The sequence below is a fragment of the Ovis canadensis genome, chromosome 11, assembly GCF_042477335.2.
Source record: "Ovis canadensis isolate MfBH-ARS-UI-01 breed Bighorn chromosome 11, ARS-UI_OviCan_v2, whole genome shotgun sequence".
In the NCBI taxonomy this organism is placed as follows: domain Eukaryota; kingdom Metazoa; phylum Chordata; class Mammalia; order Artiodactyla; family Bovidae; genus Ovis; species Ovis canadensis.
The window spans coordinates 28,895,951-28,912,866 of NC_091255.1; the positions used below are offsets into that span (position 1 = coordinate 28,895,951).

Below are 16,916 nucleotides of genomic sequence, written 5' to 3' on the forward strand. Positions count from 1 at the left end.
TGAGCCAGTGCCGCCTGTAAAGACATCAATGTGCTTCCTAATCACTATGCTTAGAAACAGCGGAGTGAGAATCTCATTTTACATCTGCTTTATTACGGTTCACAAAGTGTTTTCACAGATGCTCACATTTGATCTTCACCATCAAACTGAAAATTCTTACTCCTATCACACAGGTATCTCCAAACTGATTTATCTAAAGCTATAGTCAGAAAGCAGCAGAATGAGAACCAAAATCAGCTTCCTGGTTCTTCCAAATCTTGGGCCCAATCTGTTTTTAAAGAACCTTTGTGAGTTCTCTTATTTCTGGGGAACACAATGGAATATCCATCACGGTAATTTCCTCAACCACAAGGTCAAACATTTCCCTCTCCATTAGTCTTCATTTATTGAGTTCCCACTGCTTCCTAACCAATGCCACACTGGAGGCACCATGCTGGAGGAAGGACACAAAGCAAACCAGTTATGACCTGCCCCGTCAAGAAACTCAGCCTCTAGGGAGAGAAGACCAGAGTCATTCACCTACTCAAGTATTTACTGGACACCATGTTATGCTCCCCAGGCAGTGCAGTGATAAAGAATCCACCTGCCAATGCAGGAGACACAGGAGACACACGTTCCATCCCCGGGTGGGGAAGATCCCCTGGAGGAGGAAATGGCAACCCACTCCAGTATTCTTGCCTGGGAAATTCCAAGGACAGAGGAGCCTGGTGGGCTACATACAGTTCACAGGGTTGCAAAGAGTTGGACATGACTGAACTCTCTCACTACTCTCCCCCCTTATGCTAAGCAATGTACTAAGTGGCAAGACTTCAGAAACGGTCCTCGCTCTCAAGGATCACAGTTGAGAGGCAACGTGAAAAGGACAGATGGTATCAAGACCACAATCAACTACAAACTGCTTCTTGGCATATAGACCTATGTAAGACTCAACTATTGATGGATCCCAGACAACCCAGAGCCTCAGCAGTTTGGTCTTTTGTACCTGAAGGTGACAGTGGCCCCTCCCTGATTCTTTCTACACCTCAACAGCTGCTATCCAGCAAATGGTAATTAAGCCAGTGAGCTTCTAGAGGTGACGAAGTTAAGGATCTTGAGGTGTTCATGAGACTAGTTTTATTTATTTTTTTAATTTTATTTTTTGGCCATGGCGGGGATCATGTGGGATCTTAGTTTCCTGACCAGGGATCGAACTCATGCCCCCTGAAATGGGAGCACAGAGTCTTAACCACTGGACTGCCTGGGAAGTCCTGAGACTATAGTTTTAGAAGAAGAAGGTGTATTTCGGTATTGCGATGACCTACCTGATAAAGGAATGTTCTGGGAGTGGAGACATTTCCCTGGGAACAGAGACTGAAGTCCACCAAGCATACAGTGGTCCACCAACCACTTTTAGGTTCTTTCTGAGAACTAAGTCCTGGGAAGAAAGGTGAGCCCTGGAAAAGTGTTCTGTACATGAGCTGGCTTGTCTTGGAAAACTGGTAGCTCTTTAGACCACAGGCCAAGGATCTTTATTTTATTTTCTGGCTTCAAAGAATATGGCCAGCAGGGCTAGAAGACAGGCCCCTTCTCCCCAGGACAGAAGGGTGTCCTGGGGGCATGGCGCTCTTACAGAATATCTTCCCATCTTCATGGCTATGGATGTTTCCTTTCAGATCATTTGTTAAAAAGCAATTACTGCAATTATTGGCCAGAGAGCGACTGTTCACTGCTCCTCAACTTGCTATTTATTTTAACTACTACCTGATCTTGAAGACATTGTAAGCTATAAAATACTTCACAACAATGGAGCTTTAAATCTTCAGAGATTGTACAACTGAAGGATATGCATCTCACAGAGTAGCTCTCTGTGAGGCCTGAGAGGGCCTATAAACTGTTAACAGTAACATCTGCACACAAACCAATTAAAAAGCTGGTCAAAGGGGCTTCCCTGGCAGTCTAGTGGTTAAGAATCCGCCATGCAACGCAGGGGGCACCAGTTTGATCCCTGGTCCGGGAAAACTAAGCCTGTGTGCTACAACTGCTGAATCCCACGTGCCTGGAGCCCGGGCTCTGCAACAAGAAAAGCTACCACAGTGAGAAGCCTGTGCACTGCAACTAGAGGAAGCCCATGGGCAACTACGAAGACCCAACACAGCCAAAAATTAAAAAAAAAAAAAAAAAGGCTTCTCAAAGACATTAATTATTTCAAGCGAAAACTCCTAAACCTCTGCTGCGGGACTCTAGCACAAACAAATCAAATGATGTGCCTCTGTTGCTGAAGAGGGTGTCTAGATTGGTCTATTGAGAAAACCACAGACATACACCCCTCAGCTAACTGTTATGCCTGTGCTGGGTCAAAGATTCAAAGTCCAGAGCCAGGTGATCCCAACTTACAGCTAAAGGATGGAAGAAGCCCGGTTTTAATTTAGAATGTCTCTCTCATTCACTAATGAGGCTGCAGCTCACCACTGCAGGTGGAAGATGTTGGTAGTTGTCATGGTTCTTGGCTCTCTAATTAAGAGGATCTATTTCAAGTCATATACCAGTGCGGTTGATCCCAGTCTAACCTCACTCATCTCCCTCGCCTATTAACACATGTGAACCTGCCCAACATTAACATTTACTTCAGATTTAGTCGCTACCAGGGGGACCTGTTGCTCCATAGCTCTGTGCTAATTATCCATCCAGCACAAGCAGTTTTTCAATATAGAACTGGAAGGGAGAGGGGGAGGGGATCGAGAGAACAAAGGGAGGAGGGGAGAGGTGAAGGGAGACAGGGAAGCAGAAAGACTGCCTTTTATTTCAGAGATCTCTTTTTTGCATCACAACATGCATTTAAAAATGGTATAGCGCTCTGGACTTTTTTTTTTTTTTTTTAATATGTTGTTTCTGATGTATGGCTTGCAAATGTCCATCCAGCTAAGTGACACTGACATTTTAAAACTTGAACCAAAGGCAGTCGGAGAGACATGAAAATATCACCTAACCAAATTAAAAGCTTTGGTGTATGTCTTAAGACAAAAGGAAGCAGGTGGACGAAGAAATACTTAAAGAACACACTCCATTTTCTCTCCCTGGACTGACAAAATATTCTATGTAATACACATAGGAACACTGTTCAAACAGCCTTTCTGTACACAATACACCACAGCCTTCCACTCGGTTCTCTTCTAAAAGAGGTCAGTCAAGTGAACTGCTTAGGGTCCCTCCTGTCAGAACCCATCACTCTCTAAGAATCAGAAGCTCTCCAGCCCCACAAATGGTCATTTCAGTTGAAATAAAATATCAGACTAGAAAGATTTCACTGCCTGCAGCCCCCTTCCCCATCATCTGTATGTCCCCTCCCCTTTTTGGGGTGGTGGTGGTGGGGGGTGTTCAGCCAGCAAACAATAGCACTGAGCGGTTCTGATTTTTAATTTCACAGTTCACGGGTCTCATCCATCCACGTGAGGTCCACTACCAGATAAAAATCCTGCATTTATATTTAACGGCATTGTGCAAGACCGACTGCTGAAGACAATACACGCTCAGAACAGGCCTCTTCTCTCTGACCAGCCCTGCTGCTCTTGGCCAGCTCAGGAGATGTGTCGGCACTAGTCAAAGCGGGATCGCTGACAGGACCATAGCCGTGTCTCAGCCTCCCAGCAGCCATCTTGATCTACAAAGGCATCTACCCGCATAGAAAACAAGCCTTTTATAAACTGAAATCAGTTTCTGTCCTGGAAAAGCTAAGAGGTGACGGTTCAAGTTTAATTTAAAAACATCTGTTTAAATTAAAAGCTGTATTAATCATTCCTCAATTTACTGGTCTGTATTTTGAAGGAACAAAACTTAATGAAATTTAAATGTCAGAAGAAATAGTAAGCTTCCCCTGGACACTTGTGTGGGCATTAGCTTTTCCCTTCATGGATGGCCTACCTTTCAAAGGCAGGAAAGATGGCCACACTGAAGGATACTGAAGAGATGAAGTGGAGAGAAAGTTCATGGGGTCCCTAAACCTTAATTTCTTCCTCTCCTTTATCCCAGCTACTGACTCAAATACAGCTAATGCCACAAAGTACATAAAAAGTACACGCACTGCTGGTTTTTTCATGCAGAGCCTCAGTGGCTGTGTTAACAAGGAGGCCAATGCAGTGCCAGACCATTACAAACGCCCCATTGAGAAACTTAGCTAGTTGCGTCACTTCCACAGGCATATAATCCTTTCAAACTAGCTGACTGTGCCCCCCAATTTTATTGCCTTCTATGTAGAGCTTCACTGGCCATCCTCCCAGTGAAGGACACCTGGAGAAGAGGATTACAAGTAGTGCAGGGCAAGGAGGAGGTGGGGCAGACCACCGACAGTTATACCAGGTGTTTGCCTCTGCTAACTTCTCTACAAGCCAAGCCCCGGTGCCACAGGACCTGATCACTGGTGTGGCTGTTCTTGCAATCCTGGCTTCTCTACAATGGAAAATGAGCTGGCTGCAAACATTTTAAAAATGGGCTTCATTCATTCACCTAATGATGGATGCTGGAGTCCACTTGTTTTAGAAAAGAGTCAATATTCTGGCCTCAACAGTCACTTTTTAATAGTCTCAGGGAACATTCCATGGGAAAGTAGAACAATTTAACTGTGTATTCCATAAAAGTCTCCAAGGTATGGAAAACTGGGTACTGTTTTGTGGTCAAATTTCAGTGGACGACCAAGAGTAAGGAAATAGCCAGACCATACTCTTCTTGTGAACACAGCTCAGGGAATCTGGAACGGTTCACATCTTACAGATACTGGGCCTAAAATTCTATAAAGGTTGGGAAAACTGAAAACAGTGTAACATCTTAGATGTAGGGAGACCAACTATTTGAAATCCAGCTAAATGTGGAGAGCAGGTTTCTACCCATGGCCCAGCTGCTCTTCCCCAGGAAGGATTTCTGCTTCATTTACTCTCCTCTGACAGGGTCTTCTTTAAAAAAAAAAAAAAAAAAAGGAAGGAGGCGGCATAAAGCTACCATTTGGGCCGAAACAGCACAGGACTTATTCCCCTCTTCTTTGACTCTGCCGCTCGCCCCTCCCCCAGTTTCACTCAGAAACCTCAAAGCTCCCCGCCCTGCCTGGCTGAAGTAATCTCCTGGGCACGCTGTCAGACTGTGCTGTCGTGGTTTGATGCCACAGCTAAGTGCTGACTTGGGCTTCTGAAGCCTTCCAGTTATACCCCTGGTGACCTATTTAGGAGCTAAACACACTTGTCAGAGACAGCGCCATGATTCTTCCTTTCTGCCCACTGTTCTCTCAGATGGTCCCCAACCAAAGAACAATCACCCTAAAGGCCTGAAAGTGTGCACACAAATTGTAAGACTTGTGGAAAGCTTGCATGCAGCAAGCATACAGGCCCTGGACAGGAGTTCTTTCCTGTGACTTAAATAACCAGCAGACATTTTTCTTACTTCAATGCCACAAACTGCAGCCCAAAGTCAAAGATGTCTGATATCATGGAGTCAGGTGTCAGAATTACCTTGAGTTAAATGACTGTCATCTCTGCCAGGCAAAACTGAGAGGACTACCAAGGAGGGATAAAGCAAAACACAGATAATAGAGCAAAACAATGTCAATATCAGCATCAACAAAGGTCAAAATTACTGACAGAATTCTCCCTATATTTAAGATGGTCTTTCATAAAAATGGTAAGCAAGGTCAAGGAAAGTTAAATATGGCCAACTCAGGTAGAGGACTATGAAATATTACAGGTTTAGACACATTTAATGAGATTCACGTAGTAAAATATTCACAATGTATTTTGACCAATAACTGATTGTTCGTGGAGAAAGTTCACCGTAGAGTTTCTCCCTAGTGTTTTCAGAGCTTCGTTAAAACCAGGAATCAGGAGAACTCTGACAGTTAGTGAACATGGGAATTAAAAAGCTCCCAGCTCATCGCAGGAGCCCATGGCTGGTAGAAAGAACAGGAGCAGCTCCACACTGCCCAAATTTGTAATGCAGGACTTTTCTAAACTCACTCAAAGTTCCATGCAGTTCATTAGCTTTTCTGCTCTGTTCTTTGCACAAATGCAGACAGGGGAACAAATACCCAGCATCCTTCTGAGGATCACAGCTGGATAAAAGCCTGTAAAATGTATTGGCGCTGCCTCGAATTTAACCTTGCCAGCAATTCTGAGGCACCCCCACTCCTGCCTGGCCTGGAGGTACAGTGATGTCTTTGGCCTATGGATAAATTCAAATCCCACAGAATCCTCTCCTGTTTTGTGCTGCGCTGTATTCAGACGTGTCCAGCTCTTTGCGACCCCATGGACTGCAGCCCTCCAGGCTCCTCTGTCCATGGGACTTCCCAGGAGAGAATACTGGAGTGGGTTGCCATTTTCTTCTCTGGCCGATCTTCCCCACCCCAGGCTCAAACCTCCATCTCTTGCATCTCCTGCACTGGCAGGCGGATCCTTCACCACTGAGCCACCTGGGAAGGCCCCTCTCCTGCTCACTTGAGTTTATTTCAAAAATAGCCTTATACAAGCCCAAAGCAGTGAGAGAGACCAACATTAGGTTCAGGGATTAACACTCTATACCCCGTAACTAAGGCTTTTGTCCTTTCAAGACCAGGAAACATTTCCTGGGAGATACCCTGGATAATTTGTCAGAAAATAGGAGAAGGGCAAAGATTAAACACCCAAGCTACTAATACATAGGGAAAGCAAACATAATTAGGGAGAAAGGAACGGTCACCGTGTTTGTGTTAACAAAGGTACCATCCGCTTCAAAGAACCCAGACATCATTTCTGTTACCCAACCAGTGTTTATCTTTGCACCTCTTTCATTTGTGACACCACTAAGTATTATGCAACAGTGAGCAGAGGAGATGGGTCAGTCTCCGGTTTTTAACTAGTTTAGTGAGCACTGAGTATAGGATTGCAAAAGGGAAAGGAGTGTAGTTCTCTGAACGAATGAGTCAAGTTTTTCATTACTTAGAAAATGTCATCCATCTGCAAGGTATACCTGGAATTTGCTTATTGTGAATTCAACAACAGCTGTGTGTAACGGCCAAGCCCCTCTTCACTGATGGGTCAAATCAACGATTCCTCCTTTTATCAGTGTCCAATACATCCCTCAGTGTCTTTTGCCTCCCATACAAAACTTCATCTTTAGAAAAAAGAACAAAAAAGGCAAAAAAAAAAAAAAAGAAAGAAAGACTTCATCTTTATTCTTATTTGTTGAGACTAGATTTAGGAAAAAAAAATTAAGGCTTAAAGGATGAGGAATTTGATATCTGGAAATGGCAGGCAGAAAAAGGAGTCACCCTCTTATTCTTCTGAACTGTTCTCGAGTCATGGGAAAGGCAGTCAGCTAGCGACCTGTGCATGCAGCCTGGGCACAGTGACAAATCCGCAACACCAAAGTGCCTTTCTAAAATTTGGTCTAGGACTTGCACTGAATACAATGTCCTCCTCTTGCAGGAAACTGGCAGAGGGACAGCTGTACTCCTGTCCTGTCCCTTGGGAGGCTAGCATTATGCAGAGGTGCTCTCAGAAGTGTCACTCACTGAATGGCAATGCAGCTGGCCCATGCTGTACTTCCTAGGGGCTTTAAGTCAAAGGAAGAGCAGTGGAGGGGGGGAAGGCAAACTCCACCCCCACCCCACCCGCTCTAATTACTTAAAACTCTGGCACTTTAAAACTAGAATGCATTTCCAGGAGCCTGTGCTGCATTATCACAATAAATGCCATCATAACCTCAACCAGAATTTTCTACCAGGTTGGCCTGCTTAGCTACACACCCAAGGAATTGCTGTTTATGCACTGGGGGTGGGACACAAAAGCTCAGAGATGGATTTTAAAACTCTTATCCAGAACTCAAAACAAAAAACAATCAACTTCATCTATTTACTATTGTGCTAGCAACTTGTAGAAGAAAAAATATACCCGTTTCTGTTAAGAAGCAGGACACCTGCATTTCTAGGGTACAAAAAAAAAAAAAACAAACACCCCTCCTGGTTTCTTTTATAACCTACATAAAACTTTCAAGCAAACAGTCTCTGCGTGCTGTCTCCCTGTTTACTGCTATCTGGCTTAGATATAAAAATACATATAAACCGGTGAGGAGTTCACTGCAAGGTTCGAACCAACTTTTTGTTCTTGTTAACTGGGATCAAAAAGCTCACTAATTTGCCTATAGTTATGTCCACCCCAAGGCTGCTACCTATCAAACTGAGGTGATTAAAATCTTCCTCCTTAAACCAGGGCCCTCCATGTATGAGAAGTGTCTGTACACAGAAACTTTCTATTGTGGCTGGTGGGAGACAGGTGACAGATTTTTTTTTAATACATCCTCCATGGTAACTTCTAGCTTTACTTTTTTGCTAAGAGTGGTCACCCAGAAAAGCTAAAATAGCAACATACCAAATCATTATAAGGTTCCCTCTACTGAGACACATCATCCTGAGTTCATGAAGAAAAATCCTTTCCTTACTGTCTCAACATAGACAACATAGGCAAAGACATTAAAGTGTGCTTAAATCAACCATCTTTTACTAGATAAGAGTGAAAATTAAAAAATAAGAAGATGGGGGAGTGAAAAGACAACCCACAGAATGGGAGAAAACACTTGCAAGTCATATATCTGACAAAGGACTTGTATCTAGAACACATAAAGAACTCTTACAACTCAGTAATAAAAATACAAACAAAATCAGACAAAGGATCTGAATAGACATTTTTCCAAGAAAATATACAAATGATCAAAAAGCACACAAAAAGATGTTCAATATTGTCAGCCATCAGGCAAATGCAAATCAAAACCACAGTGAGATAGCATGTCATACCCATAGGATGGCTTTTATCAAGAAGACAAGTAATAGCTACCACTGTAAAGGATGTAGCGAAACGAGTGCTCACACAGTGCTGATGGCAATGCAAAATGATGCAGCCACTTGGGAACATAGTCTGCCAGTTCCTCACAGGTTAAATACAAGAGTTACCATACGACCCAGTGATTTTACTCCTGGGTATATACCTAAGAGAAATGAAAACAGACGTCCATGCGAACGCTTGCACTCAAGTATCTATAGCATGATTATTCACAAGAGCAAAAAGAAATAACCCAAATAGCCATCAACTGATGAATGGACTTAAAAAATATGGTGTGTGTGTATACATATATAAAATACAGTACTCATACATAGAATCGTTTGCAGCCATAAAAAAGAAGGAAGCACTCACAAATCTTAGAAGGGTGAACCCCGAAAACTCACTGAGCCGTCTTGAGTACCACTTGTACTTCTACTCAAGAGCTTAATAAAAAAGTGTTTCATGCAACACACAGTAGTGACTATCTGAATTCCTCTTCAGTTCAAATTAAATTTATTTGCCTTTATGATCTGGCTTTCAAAAAATTCTCTTGGAAACACACTTGATTAAGAATTTTAAAAAGACCAAGATGAATCTCACCTCCCAAGATTAAAATGAAGGCAGTACCTAAATATGACTTTTACACATTTAAACACGTTGACAAACAAACAAACATAAAAACCCCAGTGCCACATAACTCATTTACAAAGGCCTCAAACAGTCCTAACGTATTAGTGGAGCCCATCTGTAAAGTACTTTGAGAGCCTTAAAGAACAGCACAAGATCGACATTTTCTGAGTAAACAACTCATCCCAAAAGTATTATCCTTATATTTTTATTTACTTTTTTTTATCCTTATATTTTTAAACAGTGTTTATCTGTTATCTTTGAACTACAGCACTCATTTCATTAGAATTGGCCCTTGAGCCCCACGTTAAGTTTACAAAACCTTTGGTAAAAATAAATGAAATAAATCTAAAAAAAAGTAAAGTTCACAAAGCATGCACATTGAAATTGAGTTAAAGTTAAATGTTAGTGGAACCTCGATGTCTGAGTGGATCATTTAAAAATACCACACATCCAGATTCTAACACAACACAGCAAATGCAAAAATAAATAAAATAAACATAAAATCAAATTAGAGTTGTTTTTTAAAGAAATCTTTTAGCCACTCTGCACAGCATGTGGGATCTTAGTTCCCCCACCAGGGACTGAACCACATCCCCTGCAGGGGAAGCAATATTAAGCACTGGATCTCCAGGGATGTCCCAGGTTTGTTTACTGTTGAATCATTTTACTCTGAGGGGGCAGAACGGAGGGAGTTCAGATGCTGTCATCTCCAGTTCTTCAGTGCCAGGCTTCTGAGTACTCAGAATGTCAGAAACAAAAGATTTGTAAGATAACACTAAAATAAATTATTTTAATTCACCACTTGCTTGATACTATTCTAATGACAACAAAAGCAGAAAAATCACCCCCTTAGAAGTTCAAACAGTATATAGGTTTTCTACAAGGCAGTTTTCTACTGTGTGTGAAACCTTTCTTGTTATGACTCACTGAAAATTAAATATGCAAAACTCCAAGCTGAGCTTAGTTTTGCCTGTGCACAGAGACCTTTTTACTCTCATTCTTCGAAAACCTCGTTTTGGATCTTGCTGCCAACACCAGAGAGAGGAAAGCCGGCCAACAATTCCAAATATAACATGCGGAGGCAAATGCTACAGAAATCTGTCTGACGGGAAGCGACCATGCTGAGGTCTGCGAGGGAGATGCACTTCCAACCAGACCGTTCTGGTCCCTCAGACTGTCTGCAGCAAAATGCAATCAGAAGGAACTATTTAGGTTCCAGTCAGCCTCACTAGTGATGCCCTATGGTACTCACTTTGCTCCTGAGAACAATCCCATCCATCTCAAACAGAAAGATGGGTCAGCTGCAACTAGAGCTCTAATTTTTCTTTTTTTTAAAGGCTAATTTTTAGGGACCAGTCCATGGAGATCAGTATTTTCAGAAAGCTCAACAATTATGATAAAGGTCAGGTTCATCAGGGAACACTTGAAAACACCTCTTTCTAGTTCTCTAGGGCAAATTTAGTAATCCTTACCACCACTCTGAATAACTGATAAACCAGTTAAACTTGGATAAAATGGATTACCCTATTACTTAAACAAATATGAAGACATCAGCTCCTCAAGTTCAATTCTTCAGTGAGTCCAGGATTCTGAGCACAGGACAATCCATTCCCTCACCTAGAAGGTTATCAGAGAAAACCCAGAAACAGGGCTCCCGGTCTAATCGGGAAGAAAGGTTCCTCATACACAGCACTGGCCCCTGAGAAAAGACAATTAAAACAGCTTATTGGACCAGTCAATTCCTCCAGTAGGTTATCTTAGAAAAATCCCCTGTGGTTATGGCCATGTCACTAAGTCCAGCAGGTGAAGTTTGCTTAAAATCACTTCTGGAGCATTTTACTAGATCCTGTTCACCGTGAGATAAGCTGGTCAGGCACCCTAGAGACTGCAAGAGGACTTGTCTCCCGGGGCTTTGAATGGAGACCTACAGCAGCACTGCGATTACGACCTACAGAGCTTGCAAAACTCCATCTTCACTTCTGTACATTCTGTACAAGAGGAAAATCATTACTATGCTTATGTAAATAATCCAGTCTTAGCCAGATAAAAAGGGAAGCAAGAGAGAACAGACACACCTCCTAAACTCACTCTCACATGACACAAATAAGTGATAATGGGACAAATTACCGAGCACAATCAGGAATCAAAAATTTCTGACACTATTAACTGCTTGACCTAACTACTCTGGTTGAAACAGTTAAAGAAATACTTCTCCTGGGCTAGAAAGAGTGTGGGGTAGGAAGCAGTAAAGTGGGATAAACCTCACTTTGAAAGAAGGCTTCCTGCCTTTGTACCAGTATCTACAATGTTTTGTGATTTTTGTAACTACTCAGATACATCAATGTTACATTCAGTACAGGCATCTTCAAAGAGGAAACTGGAGATGTGAAACAAGGGCTGTCTCATTTACTAGGATTCTCAAATCTCTGATTACCAGTTTCCATTCATGGTCTTAAAAACAAAAAGTAGTCAATGAAATGCACAGTCTGAATCTCAAAAAGACAGAAGGAAAAGCACCTCCCTCTCTCCTACCAGCTAAAGTAGAACTGTTAATTGTTACAACTTGACAAGACTTGGACTCATCTAGTGCAAAGATTCAGGAGTTAGGTTTTAGAGTTTAAAAGCCCAATCTCGGCAAAACAGCACACTTTCCCCCTGCCTGAGGTTTTTAATAAACAATTTCAGCTTGATTAAACAAATGATAATAAAGAGCTTACAAAAGTCTCACTCAATATGGGAATCACCCTTCTTCGTTAACATTCACTTCATTCTAGAGGTAAAACATTAACCCATGTTTTAAATCAAGGAGTCTACAATTCACTTAGTATGTATCAAACACAATCACAACACAAACAAAAGCAATAGGGAATAACTGGTAAGCAACACAACACCACCCAGTACAAATCTCTTCTGTGCTCAACAACAGCACAGGAAATGTGACAGGAGATGGCTTACACCTTATAGGAAGCAAAGGCTAAAAACCACAGACCCTTCCTGCTGGCCTTAGTCACTAAGCAATAAAAATTTTAAAGCCATCAGCAAAGATCCCTCCAGGATAATCATTTTTGTCCCTGCAACATTACAAGCCAAGATGGGGTGCTCTCCTGGGCAAAGGAATTTTGGGAATGGTAATGGGAGCTTCCTACAAAACTTCTGACCACAGACTTAATTTGCCCAGTATCACTCAATCTGTCTAATAAGTGTTCCCAAACCTGCAATTAGTACAAATACACAACAGGCACTATTTCACCAACCTAGGGGCGGAATGTGAATGGAACTGTGTAGAGAGCTTAAGGAAACCCTCACTTTATGGTATTTTTTTTTTTTTTTTAAAGAGAAGGTTAAAAATGGCAATATCAAAAACGGGTGGGAACAAACGCAACAGCCCCTCTCTTTCCCGCTCTCTCCCCAGCCATCTCCTCTCGCAAACATCTGCCTCAGTCAACTGTTGCTGAACAGAGCAAGAGCCATCCGAACAAGAATCGATCGGGGTCCTGGCGCAGATGTGGGATTTTTGAGGAAGGCCGAGGTGACTTCTCCAGGCAGGAGCTGGAGTTTACACTCTTCTTGGTCGGATTGTTCTGGGCTGAGCCGGTGAGGAGGATCAAGCAGCGGGCGACTAACCCCGGTCCCTCCCTCCCTCTACGGTCTCTCCCCTCCCCTTGCGTTCAGTAAGTGGGGGGGAGAAAAAGTGCCCGGCTTTCCAGCTCTCCGCTCCTTAAAAATGCCCTCGCGGAGCCAGCGCACACAGAACCCCGGCAGCAAAGAATTTTGCAGACAAGGGTTCGCCGATCCGGAGCGGAGCAGTGAAATCGGCGCCCAAGGGCAATTTTAATTGTCTAACCCGGCTCGATTTCCTAAGAGGCGGCAGCGCGGGGAGGGGAGGGAAGAGGCAGGCAGCTCCGACAGGCAACAGGGGCAAGCGGCGGGAGAGAAAGGGGACCCCAGCGGCAAGACCCCAGCTCCGGCCCCCGACGAGCTTCCGCCGAAAGGACTCCGAGGTTACCCCCACCGTTCCCCGGGAGACGTCTGCAAATCATATATGCAGCCAAAATGGCGCTGAGAATAAAAATATAATTTAAAGGCGGGTCGCCATATTGTAAACAGAGAAGCAGAGCACAGATGGACTCAGAGACACCCTCCATGATTTCTTCCATGGCCGGGAGCGCCCGGGTGCCGGGTCCCTCAGGCCTGGACCAGGGCAGCTCCTGCGGCAGAGGGCTCCCGCGCACCCACCCCGAGGACAGCCCATCCCGGCAGGAGCCCGAGGGCGGCGGGCGGACGCGCGGGCGGCGAGCGGCTCAGGGCCCGGAGCTCCTCCCCTTCCTCCCCCGCCACCGCCGGCCGTGCCCCACCGGGTCCGTCCCGGCTCCCCAGCGACTTCCAATCCCAGATGGGGCACTCCGCACTCCTCCCCACCCCCACCTCGGGGTCCGGACCTACGGCTGCTCCTCCCCCTCAAACGGCCGGATCCGGGCCGCACCTGGGGGCGGGGAGGCGCTCGCCCCAGCGGCTGCAGAGAGCTAGCGGCTGCAAGCGCCCGTTATCTCGGCCAGCAGGGGTAGGCCGGGTGAAGGAATGTGCCGGGAAGGGTCCGCCAAGGGGCTCCGGAGGGGGTCCCCAGACCTTACCAGCACTGGAGATGGAAGGCGGCCGGGCAGTGGTCACAGCACAGGAGGTCCCCACCTTCTTTGCAGCTATCGCAGCTGTCGTGGTTGGTGGCCCTGCCGCTTCTCCGGGGCTCCTTCTCAGGCTTCCGACTCCGCTTTTCGGCCTCGTCCGTCTTGGGGGGAGCCAGCAGAGCTTGGATTTGCTGCACACACATACAAATGGCGTGTGTGCACACTCGGAGCTCCCGGGCGGTCCGTGGCCCCCCCGGCGCGGCTTCTCCGTCACCCACCCCTCTCCCCCCTTTTGTCCTTCTTCCTCCCATTCAGGCTGCTCCCAGAACCTCTTAGCCCCCGGAACCAGGGGGAGGCCACCCTAACCGCGTTCCTGCCGCACAACAACGAGCACCGCTTCTTCCAAATGGGGAGGATCAGAGTAGGGGGATGGGGAGAGGGTGCGCGGTTCCCTTCTCGCCACTTCCTTGTATGGACAGTGGGGGACTCCAAAGCCAGGCTCGGGAAGGGCCTGAAGCCCGGTACCCGGACGTGCTGGGGGAAGCACAAAGGGGCCGACAAGAAGGGGGTGGGGAGGCCCGCCGGTGCAAAGAGATGGAGTGGGTTGGCGCTTCGGGAGAGCGAATCGAGGTCGGCGGGTAGGTGAAACTGCTGCAAACGTCCTCGGCGGCTGAGCTCGGCCCCCCGAGTTGCAAAGATGGGAGGGAGAGTCTCGGTGAGGAAGAGCCCCCCCTCCCCCGGCCCTCTTGCGCTGCGAGCTCAGGGCCGGCTTTGTGGGGCGGAGGGCGGAGGTTCCCTCCCGGCGCTGGGGGAAGGGGATGAGGTGGGCCACTCTTACCTCCATCAGCCCCCCCGACGTGTCCAAGTCGTACACGATCGTCTTGGTCTCCATTTTCTCCCACATTCATCCACCTCCCGGGCTGGGCGCTCTCTGCTCCGGCCCCCCCAACCCCGGGGGGAGGGGGGAAGCGGGGGGAGGGGGCGCTTCTGACCCCGGCCCTTCTTCTTTTTTCCAAACACGGGTCCCGACTTCCTCGCCCTGGCTCCCCCCCACCCCCCGGCCCCCAGTCCCCGGGACGGCAGCGTCCTCCCCACGGGCCGTGAGGGGGGAGCGGCCCCTCAGCCCCGGCCCGGCGGCTGGCTGCACGGTGGGTCCCGGCTCGGGGGGGGTCAGGCCTCGGCGGGGCCTAGTCCCACAGGCTAGAGCCGGCGCTGGCGACCGCTGGTCCGGCCGGGAAGGCTGGCGGGCGCTGCCATCCCGGGGTTGGGGGGATCGGAGGTGGGGGGTGAGAGGTTAGGTGAGGTTGTGGTACGTGAGGTGACTGCGGGGAGGGTGATGGGGGGTGGTCCCCGGGCTCCGCCTCTCGCCGCCGCCGCCGTCTGCGTCCCGGCTGCCGCGCACTTGGCGCAAACTTACCGCGAGCGCCCGCAAAGCCACCCGCGCAGGCGCCCCGGGATCGCCGCTCGCCGCGCGCAACCGCAGTGACAGCCGGCGGCCGGGCTCCCGCGCAGCCGCAGAGAGGGGGCACCCCCCGGCGCGCAGCCGCGCTGGCATTCGTCTGGAGCGCCGATGCCCCGCCTTTCAGCCCTGCGCCAGCGTACTGTGAGGATAGGGCGGGACTTGATGTCTCGCGCAGGCGCTTGGGAAAGCTCCGAAGGGTCACGGCGCAGCCGCACGAACACCGGGGCTCTTCATCCATTGGTGTTTGAGTGTAGACCGAGAGGACTCTAGTCTCGCGCAGGCGTGTTGCGGATGCTCCCCTCCCGCCCCACAATAACACGGCCCGCGCCGGCGCAGGCGTATTGTCACCAGAAGGCCCTAACAAGAATGCTTCTCCTTTCGCCATTTTGGTAGTGGGTTATAGACTACTATGCCCTTGGAGTCCTCAGGCACGAACAGAAAGAAGCAAAGTGTGGTGTTGGCTGGTGCTGGTAGGCTGTCGGTGACAGCATGTCCTCCTAGGGATGTTGTACTGGACTGTTTGGGTCCAGCGTCAGGTGTGGCTGGACCAGGCGCCATATTGGTAAAGAGAAAAAGAAAAGCCATCGCGACGGAAAACGATGGTTTTGGTGTCGGGTTGGATGGCTTCTGTTCTCTCTTCCCTCCCGCTCCCAGCAGTAAATTTTAGCCTGAGCATCCCTGCCTTTCGTAGCGAAGGCACCGTGGAGGTCTGCCTGCCCGACACCACCCTCTTTTGATTACTGTCTCTGAAAACTGCCCTGCAAGAGGAAACCAAAGGCTAAGAGTTTGTAATGCTGACAACGCCCAGCTACCTGCCCGCAGTGGACTTCAGCTCCCAGTTTGCAACGCGCCGAGGTCCAAAGGGCGAAGGGAGAGCATTGCACCCTGGGAGCAAGAATCGCGATGGGTCTGGTGGATTCTGGGAGCCGTAGTTTCGTGTGCGTGCGATGAAGTGTAATGTAGGATGGACTCGGGGAAGAGCGAGATACCTTTCAGAGCTGCCGCTGTATGCTGGGATTTATAGTCTGAAGGTCTCATCTCGGACTCTGGGCAGGGCTTCACGCTCTCCACCGCGCCTGTCCCTCCCTTTGGTGCCATCTACGAAGATGGCCAGTTGCCTCTGCCTGACTGTAGATGAAGCGGTGGAGGAGGGAGGGGCATCATTGCGCCTGATACGAGGTGTTTAGTTGGCATTGTTACCAGGTAGCTGTGTCCTGGCTCACTTTTGATATTAAGGTATCCTTAGCATTCTCAGAAACCTAAAACTGGAAAGGGCTTAAAACCTAAAACCATCTGTATTAACCTCTTCATATCCCGATGCATAGAGAAGAGTAGCGATTGCCTAGTTCACATAGTGAATTTATGGCAGACCTAAGAATGAGACGTATTTTTTTA

General features: G+C 47.3%; 1 protein-coding gene across 5 annotated transcripts in view; it reads right to left on the bottom strand.

Annotated features, from left to right (window-relative positions):
• PHF12 (PHD finger protein 12) overlaps positions 1-15,659 on the bottom strand; it is a 38,772-nt gene extending 23,113 nt beyond the window's left edge. For all 5 annotated transcript variants that reach the window (XR_011259770.1, XR_011259772.1, XR_011259771.1 and 2 more), the window contains exons 1-2: positions 14,898-15,659; positions 14,069-14,250 (exon numbers count right to left, since the gene is read on the bottom strand). Coding sequence is in view for 2 of the 5 variants with exons in the window: in XM_069602966.1 (XP_069459067.1) it covers positions 14,069-14,250; positions 14,898-14,963 (248 nt within the window). In the remaining 3 variants the exon portion in view is untranslated. The remainder of the gene's footprint in view (positions 1-14,068; positions 14,251-14,897) is intronic.
• Positions 15,660-16,916: the final 1,257 nt, after the last annotated feature.